This window comes from Chiloscyllium plagiosum, unplaced genomic scaffold (assembly GCF_037043375.1).
Source record: "Chiloscyllium plagiosum isolate Xiang-an unplaced genomic scaffold, Cpla_swu_hap1 HiC_scaffold_2, whole genome shotgun sequence".
Lineage (NCBI taxonomy): Eukaryota > Metazoa > Chordata > Chondrichthyes > Orectolobiformes > Hemiscylliidae > Chiloscyllium > Chiloscyllium plagiosum.
In genome coordinates this window covers 115,278,438-115,302,405 of record NW_028270140.1, presented here as the reverse complement: position 1 = coordinate 115,302,405, position 23,968 = coordinate 115,278,438, and the positions used below count along the sequence as shown (strand labels likewise).

The 23,968-nt window shown below is 41.1% G+C and overlaps 1 protein-coding gene across 4 annotated transcripts in view; it reads left to right on the top strand.

Annotated features, from left to right (window-relative positions):
• The window catches only part of msh3 (mutS homolog 3 (E. coli)), a 288,075-nt gene that overhangs the window by 213,398 nt on the left and 50,709 nt on the right, over positions 1-23,968 (top strand). For all 4 annotated transcript variants that reach the window (XM_087999818.1, XM_087999815.1, XM_087999807.1 and 1 more), the window contains exon 21: positions 18,009-18,195. In XM_087999818.1, the coding sequence (XP_087855944.1) occupies positions 18,009-18,195 (187 nt within the window). The remainder of the gene's footprint in view (positions 1-18,008; positions 18,196-23,968) is intronic.

Genomic DNA, 23,968 nt, shown 5'->3' with positions numbered 1-23,968 from the left:
AGTCCTTCTCAAATATTGAATCAAAGTTCTCTGATTGCTTTCACATGGAGGGTTTGGCTGCAGTATTTTCCCAAGGCATTCAGGTGTAATACAGCAGTCTGTAAAGATCTCTTTTAGGGTGCTCTTGTATTGCTTGTATGAAATTCCATATGGAATGCAGGACTGGGAATTCTGTTACCAAGCACAATGAAGGGACTCATTATTCTGAAGAAGAGTCACTGGACCCGAAACATTAACTCTAATTTCTGTCCACAGATGCTGCCAGGCCTGAGTTTTTACAGCAATTTCTATTTTTGTTTGTGACGATGAAGGGACTCGTTGCTTTTGATTTTTGTTCTGCCGTTGAACTCTCATACTGGATCTTTGTCTTTGTTGCAAGCGTTCAGTGCCTTTAATTATGGTGCCTGTAGTAAACCTGACATTCTGTGCCATGTAGCAGGGTTGTAAGGACAATCACCTGACAAAATACAACCTTCGATTTAATGCTATTCTCCTTCCAGACATAATCATGGAGTCAGCCACCGATAAACGTGCTTTATGAGTGAGTTCATGACTCAATCTAGAAGCGGCGTGACAGGGTCAGTTAACAGTACACATGGTTACTGTGTAATGATCATCTGTCTGGGAATGATTATCTGCCTTGCCTCTCCATTAGGGAGTGATGTGACGTGCTAGTAATGGAGCGAACTTCTTGTCACTTCTGATCAGGATTTTTAAACAAAATATGAAGCAATCAAGAATCATGAAAGTGTTACAGTTGTTATTGTGGAATATTTTTTCAGTTTTCCACTTAATCCTATCTTTAATTTCTGCTGAAATCCATAATTGATAAATCCTACAGCACATAAGGAAGCCTTTAAGGCCCATTACTTTTTCTGGTGTTTGGTCTTCATATGGTGATATGTATTCATGTGCAAATTCACTCAGCATCTTTTTCAGTTACTCTCCATCTCTTAGACATAGTAATTGTTTCAACAGCTGTTTGAGGTAAAGTATTTTTCTAACTAGATCCTTTGATATTCTACTGATAATCATAAATTTATGCTAATTGCTGCATATTTCCAGCGATATCTGGTTTCATTAGAGTATGTCTAGAATTGTTGCTTCCGTTTGGTACCATCTGTAACTGGACGGGAAAGCGATAACAGTGTATGGTGTAGTGTCACAATTGTAGATTGCAGCATCCTTGAGATGGCGCCATGGGATATCAGGAAATAAATTGAAAGATATAACTATCAGCACTAATTTATGATTAGCCATTTACATTCTCCTGATTTTGTTTACATTTTGCCAGCACTCGGCTGGCTTTCGGTTGAGCCCTAATAATACGCCTTCATAATAATATTACTGAATGCATTTTTTTTGTACCTTCACTGACCTGGCTAGGACCTTTCAATGGTTCCATTTGATTCACCCATTTCCTCAGGCAGGAGCATTTAAAATCTTTAGGCCATTTCACTGTACAGATGTCTCTAGGTGCTGAAGATAAGGCTCGTTTGGATTCCAAATGCTAGGAACTGCTCTCTTCAGAGTAATGTTTACAACCAAGAGGAATGATGTTATACTTGCGTCCTCTCGGTAATTCTATAATATTCCTACGACTCCTGGAATATTCAGTTACCTCAAACGTAGCCAAGAAACTCAGTCAATATTACACATCCCTGTGATTATATTCTGTAATGTTTTACAATTATGTAAACTTAAATTTACATGGCAACGTTGTAAAATTTTATAAACCGAGCTTTTAAAATTCAGGTGAGTCCACATATAAATGTGGTGTTTGAATTGTTTCTATGTTGCTGGACATTAGAAAACATTTTAACTGAAGTTGGAAACCCATAAGTTTAACTTCAAGATATAGTTTTGTTAAAACTTTAGTAAGTTTTAAAATATTGTTGATTGTTTTTGTTCAAATGTTTTTCTGAATTTCCTCCAAAGAGTTGGTGTCGTAAGACTGAATCTAAGGACATTTTTAGCCAAATGTCAGTTTCAGCAGGTATGTTGAATGGTTGTTTTGGCAAGATTGCTAGCTGATCTTTCCAAACTCGCCTCATTAGTTACCTAGTCAGCCCCTGTATCCCTATTCTAGCCCCATATTATCACATAGCATTCCTGGAACAAATCGCCACTACCAGGATATCCTGGAATTGATTGGCATTCCTGTTACTGGCACCACCATTAAAGGGCTATTGTGAATCCAGAAAACCTTATTAGTTCTGAGCTGCCTGGCACGTTTCCTAACATTTGCTCTGGACAAGACATTGAAGGGGAAATATATGCCCTGCTTTGTAGATAGATAGTGGAGGTCCAAAACAGCTTGCTGTAGGGCAGAAAGCATCAGGATGGGGAATAGGCTGCCCAACATTTGGCTCTTCACCCCTTATATGGGGAGCATCCTGACTTTGACTGACCTGAGTGGTTGATTTACAATACTGAGACCCCTGAGAGAAGGTTATTGACCCTAACTTGGTGGAGGTCTGCTGGCAACTGTGTGACTGCTTCCTGGCTTTGTCTGTGTGAATGGCATGGCAGTACCAGTGGTACTGAGCGCAATGCAAATAGTTAGAATGATAGAATGGGTATAAATCAGTTTTCAAAAAGGAAGCTAAGGCTAAGGGTTAAGTCACTGAAAAGGTGACATTGAATGAACAGATTGGGATTTAAACATGTTTGAATAATTTATATTTTGACTGGTCAATACTCTCAATTCAGTGCTATTTACAACAACTGGTTCTTGTGTACTTTCTCAGGTCAAAGAAAAACCATTAGTTCATAAACTTAGGCCCTAAAGATGATGACTGTGTTTATTTGGAATTCAGAGAGTGATGAACCAGACACAAATAAAATTTAGAGGACTAAAGTTTGATGTCAGTCATATTTTTTGGACAGAATAGAATTATTATTTGTCAACATGATCAAAATTAGAGTTTGCATGCCAGAATTTGAGAGTGCAAATATAGTGCCTCATTGTCCACTAGGCTGTCGATCTTCACGATAGTTGTAGGAATTAAAATCCATAAATGCAAATGAGAAAACCCATTTTGTTTCACACTCTGACTTAGAAGTAGCTCCACTGATGCAGAGAATTGGACCTCACTATGGTTTGGTGGTTAGCACTGCTGCCTCACAGCGCCAGGGACCCGGGTTCGATTTCAGCCTCAGGTCTGTGTGGAGTTTGCACATTCTCCCCATGTCTGTGTGAGTTTCCTCCAGGTGCTCCGGTTTCCTTCCACAAACGAAAGATGTGCGGGTTAGGTGAATTGACTACGCTAAATTGCCCATAGTGTGCAGAGATGTGTCAGTTTGGTGCATTAGTGAGGAGCGATAATAGGATAATAGGATAGGGGAATGGGTCTGGGTGGGTTACTCTTTGGAGCATTGGTGTGGATTTGTTGGGCTGAAGGGCCTTTTTCCACACTGTAGGGATTCTATCTGTCTACCAAGAGCCTGGCATTTCTGACAGAGGAAGCAAAGCACAAAAGGGCAAGGCAAGACTGACTCCTTTGTATTACTGAATTGAAGAGGTTGCGAGTAGTCTGAATATTGCTTAGTGTTGGCCCAAAACTGCACAGTCACCAGTGTATTGTAAACTCTGAATGTTCTGTTAACCTTGGCTCCCGGTCTGTTGAAGTTCAGTAGCATTCCTGTCAACCTAAAGCTCAATCATGACTCCTTGTCGAAGTTCGTCTCGAATGAGTTCAGTGCGGGGCTAATTTCATGATCTTTGTTACTTAACAAATGCAAGAAAAGTCTCAGAATGATGCTAAGAGCTCTGCGTGGCCTTTGTTGACCTTTTTTCTCATCAAAGGTGAACAGCAACCATCTGCAACAGATTGCAGACCAAGCCCTTTAGTGGCTGTGTGATTAATCCAACTCTTCATCTACAGTTCACCATGTCAGGACTCACGAAAGGGGAATTTTATAGTCTATAGCCCTCTAAGCCTGCTCCCACTGAACTATTCAAAGAGCCATTTCTTTAAGGAATTTTCAGTTTTACCACAGTGGACAGAAGTGGGCAGTAGTGCAGGGAATATTTGTATCCTGCTTTGCCTTTGGTGTTGATGGCTAGAATTTTACGTAGAACAATAAGTTTGTAAGTTAGAGTGACTTTTCATAAAATGCAAATCACTACTAAATTGAGTCAGTTTGACATGAAAAAGCAGCTACCTTTTTAAGGTGGGGATTTCCTGTCCTTTTAGTCATGTCTTTGTTTATAAAACCAATTGCTGGATTAAAACAATTTTAAAGTGAGTGTATTACATTTCAATTTACAAAACTAGATGGGAAAAGTAATCAAACCTTCACTTGTTAGTTTATATGCAAACATTTTGACAATAGTTACATTACAGCGCAGTACCGGCCCTTTGGCCCCTGATGTTGCACTGACCTGTGAAACCAATCTGAAGCCCATCTAATCTACACTATTCCATTTTCATCCATGTGTTCATCCAATGACCTTCAAATGCCCTTAAAGTTGGCGAGTCTCCTACTGTAAGTTTACAACATTTTAGGTGAATATAGTGCAGGCATAAACAGATGCAGAGTCCTTGTGGTCAAAGTCACATTGAATACCTAACCCCAAGTTCTATCTCATGGAAATCCCTTTCTAAACCTTTCTGTCTTTTCACCTTCCTATCCATCTTTTTAAAACCCCATTTCTATTTAAAAATAGCATGGTTTCGTTGCTTCGGCCTGTGGATCGAAATATGCAACTATTGTAGCTATCTTTCAAACTGAACATTTTTGCTGACACTCACAAGTAAGAGCTGGAATAATGGCCAAAGTAAATTATCCCCTTGATGTGAACAGAAATCATGTGAAGATCCATGCTCACGATGGAAAAAATTCTAGCAAGGATACAGTTTTAAATATTCCAAGTTAGATTGAATCATATCCAAAGAATTTGCAATTTTGTAAAATAATTGGTTAACCTTTTTACCAATCTGCCTAAGTTAACTGAATTTTTAAGACCATGAGACACCGGAACTGGAGTAGGCTACTCAGCTCATTAATGACAGAGCAGGTAATGGCTGATCTGGTGATCCTTAACTCCACTTTCCTGCCTTTTCCATATACTCTTGATTCACATACTGACCAAAAACCTGTCTATCTTGGCCTTTAATATGCTTAATGACCCAGCCTTGACAGCTCTGTATTGTAAAGAATTCCACAGATTTACTACCCTCTGAAAGAAGAAATTCCTCTTCATTACTGTCTTAAAAGGGTGATCTCTGATTCTGAGAGTTTGCCCTCTGGTCCCAGACTGTTTCCCCTTGTGGAACAATCTCTTCATATCAATCTTGCCAAGTTCCCTAAGAATCTTGTATATTTCAATAAGGTCGCCTCTCATTCTTCTGAATTCCAATGAGTACATATCCAAACTACTGAACCTCTACTCATTAAACAGTTGCTCCATACCTGGTATCAGCCTAGTGAAATTTCTCTGACTGCCTCCAGTATAGACTGCCTCCAGTATAGACTGCCTCTCATTTACCAGTATGTCTTTCCTTCGATAAGGGGTCTAAAACTGTTTACTGTTTTAGCTGTGATCTGACCACTACCTTGTCAAGTTTTAGCAAGACTTCCCTGTTTCTGTACTCCATTCCCTTTGAAATAAAGACTAACATTCCATTTATTTTCCCTATTACCTGCTAAACTTGGATGCTAGCTTTTTGTGATTCAATTGCTACATTTTTTTAAAACGATGTTTACTGCAACTAGAGAAATTATTAATAGCTGCTCTGGAGGAAGGTTATTTACAGTATGTTCTTCTTAATTATAGTCTTGAATTTTACTGATCTAGGTAAACAATTAGAAGTCAAAGACAGCACTACCGAAACTGAATACTGAAAGCTTCAGATATGTTTTAGAGAAAGTGCCTTCACCAAAACTGGAGGAAGGCAGCAGGCAAACCTCTTCTAGATTTTCTAGATAGAAGACAAAGTGGGACGTGAGAGGCATACATCAAGTAAAATTTATAGGTCAAATTTGCTAAAATCTAGCAATTACTCCAGATAGGAGCAGGACAAGGTGTATGTCAGCACAGTGAAGGAAGTGGATTGTTCAACGTAGTAAATATAACCAACTTGAGTGTTCTGGTTATCATGAAGATTTTGATGAGGAGAGGATCTGAAAGAGAGATCAATATCAAAAGAAAACCCATTGAGCTAATCGAAGTGAAACAAAGACTTGCATTTTTTAATTACCTCAGGGCATCCCAAAACACTTGACAGCTAGTGTACTTCTGAAACATAGTAATCTAATAAATTCTCCTATTTACATTACTCCGTGACTTGGCCGTTCCTAATAATGTTGCAGCGAGGTGAAGATTCAACAATTTCTATACTGTCCTTTGGTTTTTCATAAAACAAACACCATCTAGACCTGTTAAAGGCATTGTGCTAACAGATTCATATCATGGATGCTATGTAATGATGCAACACAAACTTTATAAGAGCACTTAGAAGGCTTATGGATGAAGCTACATTTCTGATAGCAGATATGATCCTCCACAAGCTTGTCTCTGAAATAAATCAGGATAACCTGGCAATCTGTCTGTGACCACTGGGTGCGTGCCATATATGTCAGGTTAACATTGTATGTGGGCAGTAGTGACAATATGGGGCTGGATTTTCATATTGGGATGAGAAAATCTGAATTAGGCCATTTCCCAACTTTGGAAACCCACATTGGTCACCTCTGTCCACATGCGCCATATTTTCATTCTGGGGCATGTAGCTAGACAGGGTTTGGATTTTGGACTCTGAAGGCAGAATGAGCTAGAAGTCTACCTCTGTTCATAAGGGCTCAAGTCTCCAACATTTTTCTTATGCCTTTTATCCTTGTACCAGATGTCACACTGCTTCATATCTCCATGTTCTCCATGCTCCCAAATATTCTCTATAGATCCTCATCCAGTATCCCGGGGCGGACATAGACAGTGAAAATAAAGTTCATGGGTGCCATGAGTTAGAAATTGGAAATCTCTGAAAAGGAGCATAACAAAGTGTGCTTCCACAATCTAATAGAGCTGTTACTCTGAACTATAATCATTCATATGAAGAAATCTCCTGACTCAATGAAAGCTATCCCCTCAATTTTTCATTCAGTTGTCTATGAAGTAACCTTGTCAAAAACAAATAATCCTTTAATAATATCACCAGTCAAACTAGGTTTACATCCTTCTGCTGAGATAAGATTGCTTGGAAAGACTGTATGGTCTACTTTTAGTAAGAAGTTTAAATTTCATTTAGAAAACAATGTTTTAGTCATTCTTGGTGCTGCTCCTTATTCCAGGAGAACACCAAGATCTGGCCCCGATGTCTCTTTACATGTTTTAAGGAGTTCGGGTGCAGGTTATTTTTATTAAGTGTGTGATGGTCTCTCTGGATTGGAAAATTGCACACATCACTCTGTACTTTTTAGGAAGAACAAAAGAGACCTAGGGATGCAGGTGCATAGTTCCTTGAAAGTGGAGTCTCAGGTAGACAAGGTGGCACACTTGTCTTCATTGGTCAGGGCATTTAGTATATGGGAGGTCATGTAAAGGCTCTACAGGACATTAGTGAGGCCACTTTTAGAATACTGCATATATTTCTGTTCATCCTTCTATAGGAAGGATGTTGTTAAACTTCAGAAGGTGCAGAAAAGATTTACAAAGATGCTATCCGGACTGGAAGGTTTGAGTTATAAGGAGAGGCTGAATAGGCTAGGGCTGTTTTCCCTGGAGTATTGGGGGCTGAGTGGTGACCTTATAGAGGTTTATAAAATCATGAGGGGCATAGCCAAGGTCTTTTACCTCAAGTGGGGGAGACCAAAACTAGAGAACATAGGTTTTAAGGTGAGAGGGACAAGATTTAAAAGGGACCTGAGGGGTAATATTTTCACACACAGGATGGTGCTTGTATGAAACCAGCTGCCAGAGGAGGTGGTGGAAGGATGTACAATTACAACATTTTAAAAGGCATCTGGATGAATACATTAGTAAGAGTTTAGAGAGATATGGGCCAAATGATGGCAAATGAGACCAGGTCAGATTGGGATGTCTGGCCATCATGGGCGAGTATTACCGAAGGGTCTGTTTCCGTGTTGTAAGACTCTAAGGTAGTTGACAGGGAAAAGCCGTGGATGTGGAAATGTGTTGCTGGAAAAGCGCAGCAGGTCAGGCAGCATCCAGGGAACAGGAGAATCGACGTTTCGGGCATAAGCCCTTCTTCAGGAATGAGGAAAGTTTGTCCAGCAGGCTAAGATAAAGGGTAGGGAGGAGGGACTTGGGAGAGGGGCGTCGGAAATGTGATAGGTGGAAAGAGGTCAAGGTGAGGGTGATAGGTCAGACTGGGGTGGGGGCGGAGAGGTCGGGAAGAAGATCTCAGGTTAGGAAGGCGGTGCTGAATTTGATGGATTTGACTGAGACAGGGTGGGGGAGGGGAAATGAGGAAACTGGTGAAATCCGAGTTCATCCCTTGTGGTTGGAGGGTTCCTAGCCAGAAGATGAGGCGTTCTTCCTCCAACCGTCGTTTTGTTGTGGTCTGACGATGGAGGAGTCCAAAGACCTGCATATCCTTGGTGGAGTGGGAGGGGGAATTGAAATGTTGAGCTACAGGGTGGTTGGGTTGGTTGATCCGGGTGTCCCAGAGGTGTTCTCTGAAACGCTCCGCAAGTAGCCGGCCTGTCTCCCCAATATAGAGGAGGCCACATCGGGTGCAGAGGATGCAATAGATGATGTGTGTGGAGGTGCAGGTGAATCTGTGGTGGATATGGAAGTTTCCTTTGGGGCCTTGGAGGGAGGTGAGGGGGGAGGTGTGGGCGCAAGTCTTGCACCTCCTGCGGTTGAAGGGGAAGGTGCCGGGAGTGGAGGTTGGGTTGGTGGGGGGTGTGGATCTGACGAGGGAGTCACGGAGGGAGTGGTCTTTATGGAATGCTGATAGGGGAGGGGAGGGAAATATATCCTTGGTGGTGGGGTCCGTTTGGAGGTAGCGGAAATGACGGCGGATGATGCGCTGTACATGGAGATTGGTGGGGTGGTAGGTGAGGACCAGTGGGGTTCTGTCCTGGTGGCGGTTGGAGGGGCGGGGTTCAAGGGTGGAGGAGCGGGAAGTGGAAGAGATGCGGTGGAGGGCATCGTCGACCACGTCGGGGGGGAAATTGCGGTCCTTGAAGAAGGAGGCCATCTGGGTTGTGCGTTTTTGGAACTGGTCCTCCTGGGATGTGGTTTGCATGGACCTCCACAAGGACGTCGCACATGATAAATTCCCACATGGGAGACTGTTAACTAAGGTTGATGCCCATAGAATTGAGGACCAAATTACTGACATGAAATTGAAATTGGTTGACGAGCAGGTGACAGAAACAATGGGTAATATCTTGATACTCAAATCGGCAGGATGTGACCAGTGGTATCCAAAAGTGATCTGTGATAGGGTCTCAATTATTCACATTATTTATGAATGACTTGTAAAATGGCACAGAAAGTCATACATCCAAAGTTTACTGACGTCACAAAGTTAGACGGTATTGTAGACAATGTAAATGATAGCAGAAAGTTATAAAGGGACATTGTTATGCTAAGTGAATGGGCAAAACTGTGGCTGATGGAGTTCAATGTAAGAATGTGTGAGGTTATCCATTTTGGATCGAAAAAGGAATGATTTTATTTTTGTCGATGGTATGAAATTAAATCTAGTAAATGTCCACAGAGCCTTGGGGATTCATGTGCACAGATCTTTAAAATGTTACAACAGGTGCAGAAAATAATCAAGAAAGCTAATGGAATAATGGTCTTTATTTCCAGAGAATTGGAGTATAAGGATGCAGAAGTTATGCTGCAGTTATTCAAAATGAGTTGTGAGGAGAGATTATACAAATTAGGCTTGCTGTCTGTAGAATTTAGAAGGTTAAGGGAGTAATCAGATGGAAATATTCACGACATTACAGGAAAAGACATGGTAGATAATGATAAACTACTTACAATAGTTGAAGATTCTAGAGCTAGGAGGAATATTCTGAGAATTAGGGCCAGACTATTCAAGAGAAATATTACCAAGTGTTAGAGTTTTGGAACTCTCCTCCACAAATGCAGAGGATCAGTTGTTAATTTTAAATGGAAGAATGATAAGTTTTGATTAAGCATAGTATTTGGGGATATGGGCCAAAGGCAGGCCTACGGATTTAGGCCACAGATCAGCCACGATCTCACTGAATGGTGGAACAGGCTGAGAGTGTTGAATGGCCTCCCCATTCCAATGTTCCTATATGAGTGACGTTGGCACTTCCACAATCATTGCCCATCTTTAGTTAACGGTGGTGACACAGTGGTGGTCACCTACTTGTATTATTACTCTGGATGATAATGTTCCCACAATGGCATTAGATAGAAAATTATAGAATATGGACGCAGGAGTGATCACAAAATGACAATGTCAGGTTGGGATAGTGGAATTTGATGCTGGTGGTATTTTTACAACATTCTGCTTTCATGCTCAATAGTAAAGGTTATGAAAAGGGAGTTACAATTGAAATCAGCTTGGTGAATTTTTGTATTGTATGAATAGTATATACCAAAGCCACAGTACACTCTTTGTAGAGGGAGTGAACACTGAAGATAGTAGCAGGGATGCTGAGAAAATGAACTCCTCTAGCCTAGAACCTGCACAGTTACAGCCTTTGATGTTTGAATTCGTGTATCGCTGGACATCGGACTGCATCTGGGAAAATTAACAAACAGTGAAATTCACACCTAATCTTGGAGGAACTGTTGGGTGAAGTTCACAGCACAGAATCAGATAAGTTAATTGTTGTTTTAAGTCTGTCCAAGAGAAAGGCTGCAGTAGTGAGAATAGTGGATTCTTTCTTGATTATATGTTTTTGGAGATAAGTCTCTTGATTAAACTTAAACTATAAGCCATAGCTATTAATTTACCCTGGGGCAGTGTTTGTAGAGAATAAGGCGGTGTTATTTTCTGGGTCTGTAGATTGTGAAGGAGCAAAAATGGCCTTTGCAGTGATATGTACTTCTTGTCAGATGTGGGAGTTTAAAGAGAGTTTAAGGGTTATTACGGATTATATCTGCCATAAATGCTGTTGGATGCGAATCTTATCAGATCGAGTGGATCAGTTGGAGAGACAGATTGAAGCGATGAGGAATTTGCAACAGCAACAGTATGTGATGGATGGCAGTTATAGAAAGGGGGGGAAGTCTCAGATACAGTCACATAGATGGGTTAACTCCTGGAAGGGTAAGAGAGGTAGGCAGCTAGAGCAGGAATCTTTTGTGGATATACCCATTTCAAACAGGTATGTTGTTTTGGAAAATGTAGGGGGTGATGGATTCTCAGGGGAATGTGGCATGAACAGCCAAGTTTCTGGTATTGAGACTGGCTCTAATGCAACGAGGGGTATGTCGGCTTCCAAGAGATCAATTGTGTTGGGGGATTCTGTAGTCAGAGGTACAGACAGACGTTTCTGTGGCCAGCAGAGTAAAAGCAGAATGGTGTGTTGTTTCCCTGGTGCCAGGTTCGAGGATGCCTCAGAGAGGGTGCAGAATGTTCTCACAGGGGAGAGGGGCCAGCAGGAGGTCATTGTCCACATTGGAACCAACGATATAGGAACCAACAACATAGGAAGGGAAAAGGTTGAGACTCTGAAGGGAGATTACAGAGAGTTAGGCAAAAATTTAAAAAGGAGGTCCTCAAGGGTAGTAATATCTGGATTACTCCCAGTGCTACGAGATAGTGAGGGCAGGATTAGGAGGATAGAGCAGATGAATGCATGGCTGAGGAGCTGGTGTATGGGAGAAGGATTCACATTTTTGGATCATTGGAATCTCTTTTGGGATAGAAGTGACCTGTACAAGAAGGATGGATTGCACCTAAATTGGAAGGGGACTAATATAATGGCAGGGAAATTTGCCAGAACTGCTTGGGAGGATTTAAACTAGTAAGGTGGGGGGGTGGGACCCAGGGAGATAGTGAGGAAAGAGATCGATCTGAGACGGGTCCAGCTGAGAACAGAAGTGAGTCAAACAGTCAGGGCAGGCAGGGACAAGGTAGGACTAATAAATTAAACTGCATTTATTTCAATGCAAGGGGCCTAACAGGGAAGGCAGGTGAACTCAGGGCATGGTTAGGAACATGGGACTGGGATATCATAGCAATTACGGAAATATGGCTCAGGGATGGGCAGGACTGGCAGCTTAATATTCTAGGATACAAATGCTATTGGAAGGATAGAAAGGGAGGCAAGAGAGTGGGGGGGTGGCATTTTTGATAAGGGATAGCATTACAGCTGTGCTGAGAGAAGATATTCCCGCAAATACATCCAGGGAAGTTATTTAGGTGGAACTGAGAAATAAGAAAGGGATGATCACCTTATTGGGATTGTATTGGAAATTGAGAAACAAACTTTTAAGGAGATCTCAGCTATCTGTAAGAATAATAGGGTAGTTATGGTTGGGGATTTTAACTTTCCAAACATTGACTGGGACTGCCATAGTGTTAAAGGTTTAGATGGAGAGGAATTTCTGAAGTGTGTACAAGACAATTTTCTGATTCAGTATGCGGATGTACCTACTAGAGAAGGTGCAAAACTTGACCTACTCTTGGGAAATAAGGCAGGGCAGGTGACTGAGGCGTCAGTGGGGGAGCACTTTGGGGCCAGCGACCATAATTCTATTTGTTTTAAAATAGTGATGGAAAAGGATAGACCAGATCTAAAAGTTGAAGTTCTAAATTGGAGAAAGGCCAATTTTGACGGTATTAGGCCAGAACGTTCGAAAGCTGATTGGAGGCAGATGTTCGCAGGTAAAGGGACGGCTGGAAAATGGGAAGCCTCCAGAAATGAGATAACGAGAGTCCAGAGACAGTATATTCCTGTTAGGGTGAAAGGGAAGGCTGGTAGGTATAGGGAATGCTGAATGACTAAAGAAATTGAGGGTTTGGTGAAGAAAAAGAAGGAAGCATATGTCAGGTATAGACAGGATAGATCGAGTGAATCTTTAAAAGAGTATAAAGAAAGTAGGAGTATACAGTAGCACCTCGACATACGAACGACCCTGTTCACGAACAAATCGGTTTACGAACAGGATTGTACATAAAATTTTGCTTCAACATACGTACAAAATTCAAGGTACGAACGAAGGTACGAGCGCAAAAAACCCGTGTGCGATCACGTGGTTTCATTGTTCTGCTTTGCTATGCGCTTGTTGAACGCAAAAGCTCTCTGGCCCCGCGTGATCTCATTCAGTTCGTCTTTGGAGCGTGCACTGTGAACACTATCTGAACAATGGGAAAAATTGATTGAGTTTGCAAACTTTTCGGTTCGCAAACCGGGTCCCGGAACGGATTAAGTTCGTAAGTCGAGGCGCTACGGTACTTAAGAGGGAAATCAGGAGGGCAAGACGGGGACATGAGATAGCTTTGGCAAATAGAATTAAGGAGAATCCAAAGGGGTTTTACAAATATATTAAGGACAAAAGGGTAACTAGGGAGAGAACAGGGCCTCTCAAAGATCAGCAAGGCGGCCTTTGTGTGGAGCCACAGAAAATGGGGGAGGTACTAAATGAGTATTTTGCATCAGTATTTACTGTGGAAAAGGATATGGAAGATATGGACTGTAGGGAAATAGATGGTGATATCTTGCAAAATGTCCAGATTACAGAGGAGGAAGTGCTGGATGTCTTGAAACGGTTAAAAGTGGATCAATCCCCAGGACCTGATCAGGTGTACTCGAGAACTCTGTGGGAAGCTAGAGAAATGATCGCTGGGCCTCTTGCTGAGATATTTGTATCATCGATAGTCACAGGTGAGGTGTCGGAAGACTGGAGGTTGGCAAACGTGGTGCCACTGTTTAAGAAGGGCGGTAAAGACAAGCCAGGGAACTATAGACTGGTGAGCCTGACGTTGGTGGTGGGCAAGTTGTTGGAGGGAATCCTGAGGGACAGGATGTACATGTATTTGGAAAGGCAAGGACTGATTCAGGATAGTCAATATGGTTTTGTGCGTGGGAAATCATGTCTCACAAACTTGATTGAGTTTTTTGAAGAATTAACAAAGAAGATTGATGAGGGCAGAGCAGTAGATGTGATCTGTATGACTTCAGTAAGGTGTTTGACAAGGTTCCCCATGGAGACTGATTAGCAAGTTTAGATCTCATGGAATACAGGGAGAACTAGCCATTTGGATACAGAACTGGCTCAAAGGTAGAAGACAGAGGGTGGTGGTGGAGGATTGTTTTTCTGACTGGAGGCCTGTGACCAGTGGAGTGCCACAAGGATCGGTGCTGGGCCCTCTACTTTTTGTCATTTACTTAAATGATTTGGATGCGAGCATAAGAGGTACAGTTAGTAAGTTTGCCGATGACACCAAAATTGGAGGTGTAGTGGACTGCGAAGAGGGTTACCTCAGATTACAACAGGATCTGGACCAGATGGGCCAATGGGCTGAGAAGTAGCAGATGGAGTTTAATTCAGATAAATGCGAGGTGCTGCACTTTGGGAAATCAAGTCTTAGCAGGACTTATACACTTAATGGTAAGGTCCTAGGGAGTGTTGCTGAACAAAGAGACCTTGGAGTGCAGGTTCATAGCTCCTTGAAAGTGGAGTCACAGGTATATAGGATAGTGAAGAAGGCGTTTGGTATGTTTTCCTTTATTGGTCAGAGCATTGAGTACAGGAGTTGGGATGTCATATTGCAGCTGTACAGGACATTGATTAGGTCACTGTTGGAATATTGCGTGCAATTCTGGTCTCCTTCCTATCGGAAAGATGTTGTGAAACCTGAAAGGGTTCAGAAAAGATTTACAAGGATGTTGCCAGAGTTGGAGGATTTGAGTTATAGGGAGAGGCTGAACAGGCTGGGGCTGTTTTCCCTGGAGCGTCGGAGGCTGAGGGGTGACGTTATAGAGGTTTACAAAATTATGAGGGGAATGGATAGGATAAATAGCCAAAGTCTTTTCCCTGGGGTTGGGGAGTCCAGAACTAGAGGGCATAGGCTTAGGGTGAGAGGGGAAAGACATGAAAGAGACCTAAGGGGCAACTTTTTCATGCAGAGGGTGGTACGTGCTTGGAATGATCTGCCAGAGGCTGTGGTGGAGGCTGGTACAATTGCAACATTTAAGAGGCATTTGGATGGGTATATGAATAGGAAGGGTTTGGAAGGATATGGGCCGGGTGCTGGCGGGTGGGACTAGATTGGGTTGGGATATCTGGTCGGCTTGGACGGGTTGGACCGAAGGGTCTGTTTCCTTGCTGTACACCTCTATGACTCTATAATCTTATTAGGCTTCTTGTGTTTGATGCAACGTTTTAATCCACAAAAACTTAAAATGCAATTTGTCTTTGGATAGCATCATTAGCAGAGAATGACGTGTTCCGTTATCTCATAGAGGTAGTACAAATAAGTGAACCTGGGCCAAAAACAGATGGAATGGATGGCCAGAAACCTGATCAAAGATGTCTAGTTTTAAGGAGAAGTGGTGGAGGTATTCAAGAGGAAAGGACATGAAATCTTAGCGGCTGAAACTAGAGTAAGCCAAAGAACTGCAGACGCTGGCGATCGGGAACAAACAAAAACAAATTGCTGGAGAAACACAGCACATCTACCAATTCTGAAGAAGGATCACAGGACTTGAAATGTTAACTATATTTTCTCTGCAAAGATGCTGCCAGACCTGCTGAGTTTCTCTGACAGTTTATGCTTTTGTTTGTTGCTGAAGATTGAGCTAGGATGAGGAAAAGGGAATTCATGGAAGACCAGAATCAATGGAGAGTAGAATTCTAGGGTGGGTCCAGCAGGCCGTGATGGTTGTGGGGTGGGTCCAGCAGGCCGTGATGGTTGAGATTGGTCCAGCAGGCCGTGATGGTTGAGGTTGGTCCAGCAGGCCATGATGGTTGAGGTTGGTCCAGCAGGCCGTGATGGTTGAGGTTGGTCCAGCAGGCCGTGATGGTTGTGGGGTTGGTGGAGATCTGAAGTGGTGAGGAGAAGCCATGAAAGGATTGAAAAGCAAGCATCAGAATTTTGGGAAATAAAATATCACAGATTCTGGAAATCTGATATGAATCCAAATATACCAGAAATACTCTGCAGGGCTGATAGTATCTGAGGAAGAGAAGTATTGTTTATCTTTCGATGAGATCTCCTCGCAACTGAGATGTAAAGGGATGAGATATAAAGATGCAGAGATTTATGCCTCAATAGAGACAGGGAAAGTGGTGAAGGTGAGGTAGGAGAGTGGTGCTAGTAGGTGATGAAGAAAAAAGACAGGATGTTACAGTGCAAGGCAGGAGAGATTACATGACTAAGGCAATGATTTATTTGGTATAAATATTTGGTTATTGGGCATATAAAAGGCAGAAGAAGAGTCGATGTGAAATGTGTATGAGAAAAACAGAATCATTAGCAACATATGGTATGCAGAAACAAGGTCAAAAGGAACAGCAGTCATGATCTGAATAATAATTCTGAATGAGGGTCACTGGACTCAAGATATTAACTCTGCTTTCTCTCCACAGATGCTGCCAGACCTGCAGAGATTCTCAAGCAATTTCTGTTTTTGTATACTAATATTTGTTTGCTTGAAAAAAAAACGCATATTGTCTCCCTTGAGGCACTCTTGCATCCAAGCCCAGAGGACTTGCATACAGATTGACAACACTTAAAGTCTCTGCAGGCTGTTAACCAGCTTAAAATTCCGAGTTTACCAGGACAGATATATTGCCTGATGTTTCCATGGCTAAAGGCAGCATAATCTTTAGATAATTGACTTTCAGGGCAATTGGATTTGTCTAAAAAGTTTTAACTTACCCATTCAGATATAATCATTGTAACAAGCATTTTGTTCGCCATCAACAGTCTCCAAGAGTTTTGAAGAGTATTTTACTCAGATAATGATTAACAAAGTTGCTACAGAGGACTGCTTCTTCTAGTCTTGCACCACAATTTTCAAGTCAACCGGACCATTAGGAGGTACCACTTACCTTTCCCTTCCCAATCGGAGGGTACTCACTCGTTCAGCAGAAATCATGTGAAGGATCCATGCTTGAGTCTTTGCTGAGGAGATCAAGAGTTGGCGAGTCCTCTTGTTCATTATCCTCTGTCATTATCCTGGTCATTTTACCAAAGAGGATTAGTAAGCAGCCACATTCTGAACAATGATCACTTATACATTATAAAGCAAAGCTGTGTTGAATTTGTCAGAATGGCATGAATGATTGCTAGGCTACTTTGTCTTTAATGTGATGTAATTTGGAACAGAATCAAAGGGAACTTCTGATAGAGGGGTACGCACATATTCTGAATCTCTAACTTATTACTCTCAAGTGGTATTTCCAACACCAGTTAGTACTGAACATTTTTCATCTACCCCCATCAGAAACTGCATTCCAGGAACCTAGAATATTTAAAATGTAATGTCTGGAGAGAGTTAGCCAAGGATGCCACGACGTAAAATATTGCCAGGAAGTTTTTGAACAGAATAATTCTACATCATGTAATGTGATCTCTGCCCAATGTGGATGTGGCAGGTGATGTCAGCTGGCTGTGACAGAGCAGGCTGCAGGAAGTCCCTGTGCACATGCACAGCGACCCACAGTGACCCCATTACCAGTGCATGTGCTGCTCAGAAGGTCAAGGAGGTGAGGTGGTGGCTGTGCCCCAGTTGGAGCGGTGTGTTATTGGCTGAAAACTGGGACCATACTCCCTTGTCAGTCATTGCTGCCTGCCCAGAGGTGGGGAGAAAGTGTGGATCATTTTGTGTAAGATCTATTCCTCCACATTGGCTCCAACTCCCACCAATTCCCTCTGAGCCCTGTCACGCACCTTCGATATAGTTATTCACATTATGCAGGGATCCCATAGCATCATTTCCTTCCACGCTGATGGGGGGTTGTGACAGAGTGCATGTGTGCTATTTGTTACCTGGTGATAGCATTCACAATAAAGGAGACAATTTTGAATTCTTTTTCATAGGATCATGATCTCAGCTGGTTTTGAAAGAATAAATCTTTTGTCTTTCAGAATGGGAGCATCTGACAACATCTACAAAGGTCAAAGTACATTTATGGAAGAGCTGACAGAGGCAGCTGAGATCATTAGAAAAGCAACATCACGATCATTAATTATTTTGGATGAATTGGGAAGAGGCACAAGTACTCACGATGGTATTGCCATCGCTTATGCTACTCTGGAGCACTTTATTAAAGATGTAAGTATTTTGCATGCCAAATGAATTCCCAGAATGCTAAATATCTAAAGCTATTAGTACTAAAGTTGGATTTTGGTGCATCAGTAAGGTCAAATGCTCTTTTACTGTTGGTCGTTTATTATTTCGATCTAGACTGAGTGTCTGTTCTCTCTATTGATGTATTGGATTGTGCCCCTAGAATCAGGGAATGGTTACACCACAGATGTAACCCTTTGGCTCGCTCATCTGACCCTACTCCCTTGTACTTTTCCCATCATGCTGCAATTCTTTTCTGCAGGTTCTTATATAATTTCTTTTGAGAACCTAGATGGTATTGAGCTTCACCATACTCTCTGGCAGATATTAGCCACTTGCTGCACGGAAAGATTTTTCTTGTGTCACCATTGGTCCTGTCAATCTCTCTTTAATCTGTATCCTGTATCTTTATCCTTTCTGCCAATGGGAGGTGTTTCTCCCTGTCTATTCTGTACAGCAATAAAATCGGAAATTGCTGGGAACAACTCAAGTCTGGCAACATCTGTAGAGAGAAAATAGAGTTGACGTTTCAGGTCCCGTGACCCTTCTTCAGAATGGGAGTTGAATGGAAGGATCACTGGACCCAAAACATCAACTCACTTTCTTCCCACACGTGGTGCTGGAGCTGCTGAGTTTTTCCAGCCATTTCTGTTTTTATTTCTGAATTCCAGCATTCACAGTTCTTTAATTCTTTGGTTTTCTATTTATATAATTTCCTTTTAATTAATTTAGTTCAAATTCTAATGTTATACCTCTTCTAATGTTATACCTCTTCTCTACTAGAACAAACAATACTTATTTAACTGTTTCAGTCAATTTCCATGTTTCAACACTTCAGTCTGATCACCCCCAGCCTCCTTGTCTCCAAACGCTATGCCCTCAATTTTGACTTCTCCCCCTGTCACTGCTAGCCCCTTGTGGAAAATAGTATTACATTGGTGACACTCCAAAATCTGAAAAATTGAATTTGGACAACAAATTTCTTTTGCTTTTCCTCCCCTTCACTCTCTCTCTGTTTTCCAGTTAAGATTATGTTGTCATTCCTGATCTTTCAACCATATTGTATGACTTCAAATTCTGTGTTGCTAAACTGTATTTGTGTATCTTTTTGACCATATGTTTAATCACATATTTTGCATCATTCTCTTCTCTGTGCTATGTCATTGCTTTATACAGATCAATCTCCTTGTGCAGATCTCTCCATCTTTGACCCTATCCCTGTAATCCTCTCTTGTTTGTGCTCACACGAATACCCCCTCTCCCCTCCCAAAAACGCTCCCCTCCAGCTTCTGAAATAAAAGCAAAATGCTGCAGTTTCTGGAGATCTGAAATTTACAAAAAATAAGAATCCAGCTGGTCTGGGAGCATCTATGGAGAGAAAAATGGATTTAATGTCTGAAATCCAGTCTGACTCTGCTTTAGAATGTCTTTACAGAAGGAAAGTCACTTTGAACTTGGACTTGTCTTTTTCTTTCTCTGTCCTCAGAAACTGCCATATTTGCTGCATTTCTCCAGTACTTTGTTTTTATTTCAGAAACTGAAATAATGTGGAAAACTTTTGTCACACTACCTGCTATCAATATAGTAATGTAGAAGACTAGTCTTAACTGCAGCAACATTCAGAGAAACGCAGATCAACATTAATTTGTTGTTTTGACATATTATTGTATCCACTTTTCTTATCACTTTGTTTGAAATTGTATGTAGGTTGTATATTTCCTTTATTCCTTGAACTGGTTATTTCTACACTGTGAATTGGACTGTACATTTCTATACTCTCTTGTGTTTTAAAATGAATGATTGCCCTGCATAGCTTATCATTACTGCACAATTATAATAACAATTACAATATGCATAGTGAAACGTGACATTTGCTCTAGTATGAATACCTATGTTTTTTCATAGAAATCTTAATTTCATAGTCACCACTTGCCAGTTATTACCGCTGATGACCTTTTTCTTGCTGAATAAACATTTTTGACAGCTTCAAACTGTTGTTGTAGGAATGCTTATTGATCAACATTCTCAGTTGTGTTTCATGTCAGTGTTGGTTCATTGCTGCAAGGGCTTTTAACAGTGTTTCCTGGCAACGTATTTCTATTTTTACAAGTTACATTATGTTAGATTAAAACTGTACAACATGGAATAATTGCAGACAATGAGCAGACAATTGCAGACACAATAGGACTGGGATAAAGGGGTGTTTGACAACCTTTGTTTGGCCCATATTTTGTTATTTTGCATTGTGTGCCATTCTAAATAAGCCAATAAAAGTTTGCAATTAAATACTACTAACTGTCATTGACAATTTATACAAAATGAAGCACAGCTATTTTAAATAATGTAGCAAAGAAATGCAAATGCATTCACATTACTTAAATTACAGTTAGGTAGAGTAAGAGTTAATGTACTGGAGCAGGCTTTGTGTGGAATGCTTTTATTTGTTACTAATGTTTCTTATGTTTCTATTTTATATATATTTTATGCCACAGGAATGGTGATTCCAGAAGTGATTTCTGGCTGATTTGTTTTTGTAAATTGATGACCATTGCCTTACTAGGAATGATTTCACATAATTTCTTTTACCTTTTTTAGCCGCAATTTTTTGGAGCTGGCTGTTCCTTGTTTCTCTCCTTTCCTTCCTCATCTTACGAATTCACTTTCTTGTGAGGAAGTTTGTTTGATTGTCTATCTTAAATCATCTGTCCAGGATGACCCCAAAGTTCTCCCATTTCAAGATCTAACTTGATCTTAAATGATTCCAGAAGTTCCACCTCTGCTTCTTTATTTGATATCACATACTGATTTTTGATCTCTCTTTTTATATGGAAAGAATTTTGTTTCCTAAATGCAGTGCTTTGTATTGATCAATATAAAGCCAAATGTGTAATTATTCTTTTCTAATTTTGTCATTTTTCAGTTGCATCCCTTTTATTCCACTGCCTGAACTATTATAATGCCTTTTGCAAATTTGTCAGATTTATGTTAGGCTTAAAATTTCAAGTAACTAATGTAATTCAGGAACAGCAATGATTACATTGATCCCATGACACTGAATGTATGGGTCTACCATCCCCCTAAGATAGTCATGATCAAAGTGACCTTGAGATTTGTCTGGCATATATTATTCTTCCTAGATGAGCAAAACAGGATTGTACAGCTGTAACAGCAGTGCTTCTTAGCTATGTTTCTGAATTTTAGCAAGTACTCCATCTGGTACAGGGGCTATGTTGTTTTTCAACTATTTAGTTGCTTTCTTAATTTTACTCAGGAACTAGGAGCATCAATACCAAGCTGGAAGGGCATTGAGTGATGAAGTTGAGGATGTTTGAGTCAAAGACAGAATTTTGGTTGAAGAATCAAAATATTCTCTCTACTAATCTTCAGTACTTGGGCCACATTGTTCATCTTGATAGTGCTGAAGAGATGTTTTGGTGTCTTCAAGTTGCTGCATCTCCCAAACTCTGTCTACCCAATACTTGTTCTTCATGTTATGGGTTCAGGCTTATTTAGCTGCTTGTTACTTTTCTCTTGAGCCATTGTGGAAAATCCAATCTTGATAAGTCTGTGCACAAACTTGATTAAATCCTGCATCTGTTTGTTGTTTGCATCACAATGGTCAAAGTGTTTCTTTGTAGAGAGACCAAGGCCTCTTTACAGGTGTTTATTCTGGTGTACTCTGAGGCTGACCAGGCATTATTGTCACACTGTAGCTCCTGATGACTGAAGAAGAGGTTGGCAGTGAGTGACTGACAGGGAAGAGCCATCTTGGTTGTAACTTTGAGGTCTTTGATGTTAATTTTCTTGCAGCACTGCTTCAACTAGGAGGCCAGCCCGATGAAGATTGTCAATTTTGTGTGTGCGTGTGTGTGTGAGAGAGAGAGAGATTGACATTTCTGCAGTTCTATGCTCACACTATGATATAGCCCAGTAGGAGCCATGCAACATTGGACCATAAAGGTGACACAGGTGTTGGTTAGGACAAGGGCATGTTCTAGGTATCTCCTCAGGGTGAGGATACCATCGTACTTTGTTTACTGCGCTCTGTTCTCGCCACTCATGCACTTCCAGATATTCATCTTTCTTTAATTTGTGATTGGAAGATCCAAAGGGATATTTTAGTTTGCTGTCTCCTGGGATTCAGGCTAGGAATTGTTCAAGATTCACTCGAGTCCTTCCTTGGCCTTGTCCATTGCTTTGAGTGTAAGATGTTGATCCCTCATTAGAGTCACTGAGACACTAGACAAGGTTATTAGTGATGCTGAAACCGATCCTGTGGTTGCACTTCTGGAAGGAACTTATAGAGAAAGATGTACTTCTGCCTTATTCCTTCAATTGGCCTTCCTGAAGAAGGGCCTGTGCCCGAAACGTCGAATCTCCTGTTCCCTGGATGCTGCCTGACCTGCTGTGCTGTTCCAGCAATAAAGTTTCAACTTTGATCTCCAGCATCTGCAGACCTCACTTTCTCCTTCTGCACAAAGGCAATGCTGATGTCAAGGTGCCTGAGTTCCTGAGTAATGATATCTGTTTTTATATAATGTAGACTGGCTATTTCACACAGACTATCACAAGGTCCCAGCAGGGCAGAGCTTTGCTGCACCAGCAAAGGATCTCCAAGACAATTGGAGGCCAGGTCCTAATGACTGCTGGTAGCTTTGGATAGCACTTTGTTGGTGTCACCAGAATTCAGCTGAGTTCTTGCTTCCAAAAAATAATCTAAGTGGGTTTTGAGACAGAATGAACTATTTCTGATTCCACTTTGAAAAAGTTTGATTAAGGTATTACTCTGATAATGTTCCAAAGTTGACTTAATATTCAATTTCATTATTTTACACTGAATTGGAGTGAGACAAATTCATAGATATCATCACCCTTTTGATTATGGGGCGGTATGTAGGCTTGTTTCTGGTAAACTAATATCTTCATGTTCACTGATTCCTCTACATTTTATTTCTTAAATGCTGCCCAAACCTCGTCCGTAATCTTCTTTGGTACTTTGGTATAAACACTGTCAATGTGCTGTCGGTTGCAGCTTAACTGATAGCATTCTCACCTCTGAGTCCCAGGTTTTGGATTCAACTCTCAGTTAAGGAGCTGAAAAATCAAGGCCTCCCCTCGGTTCATTCAGGGAGCAGTGCCCCAACCTTTCCATGGGATGAATTGGGACCATGTGTGTCCTCCTCTGCTGGAACTAAAAAAAATCCAGTGGTGTGATTTTAAAGCTAAGCAGGGAACGTTATCCATAGTAAGGTGGCTAACAATGCTGTCAATCAACATGACAAAACTGGTTATCAGTAATGCTCACAGTGCTTTTTTTCTGGGTTCTTGCTGTGTGCAGATTTGCTGCTGCATTTCTTTACCGCCTTGACTCCACTTTAGAAGTACTTTATTGGTTGTAAGGGGCTTTGGGATGTCCACCATTTGTGAAAGGTTCTATATGAATGCTAGACAGTTTGTCTGTTTATCATTAATTTATTGTTTTTGAGCAAATTTAACTCATTTAGAACTTAAGCTGGAGCAAGTTCTTAGTTTTACCTGGGAGAGCTATTTGAGTTTGGTTCATTCTTTCCCAGTGAATACTTGTCAAGCAAAATGTTTGCTGATTTACTTTTTCTTTTTATTTTAAACCTGCTTGCAATGGTTGTTGCCTCTTGACTGACTGTCCTTTTAACCATGGGCAAAATTAATTCCGTTATATTTTGTATCTGAAGCTGTAGATTTTCTCTGTTTCTTTTTGCTCCATACAGCCACAGCTCTG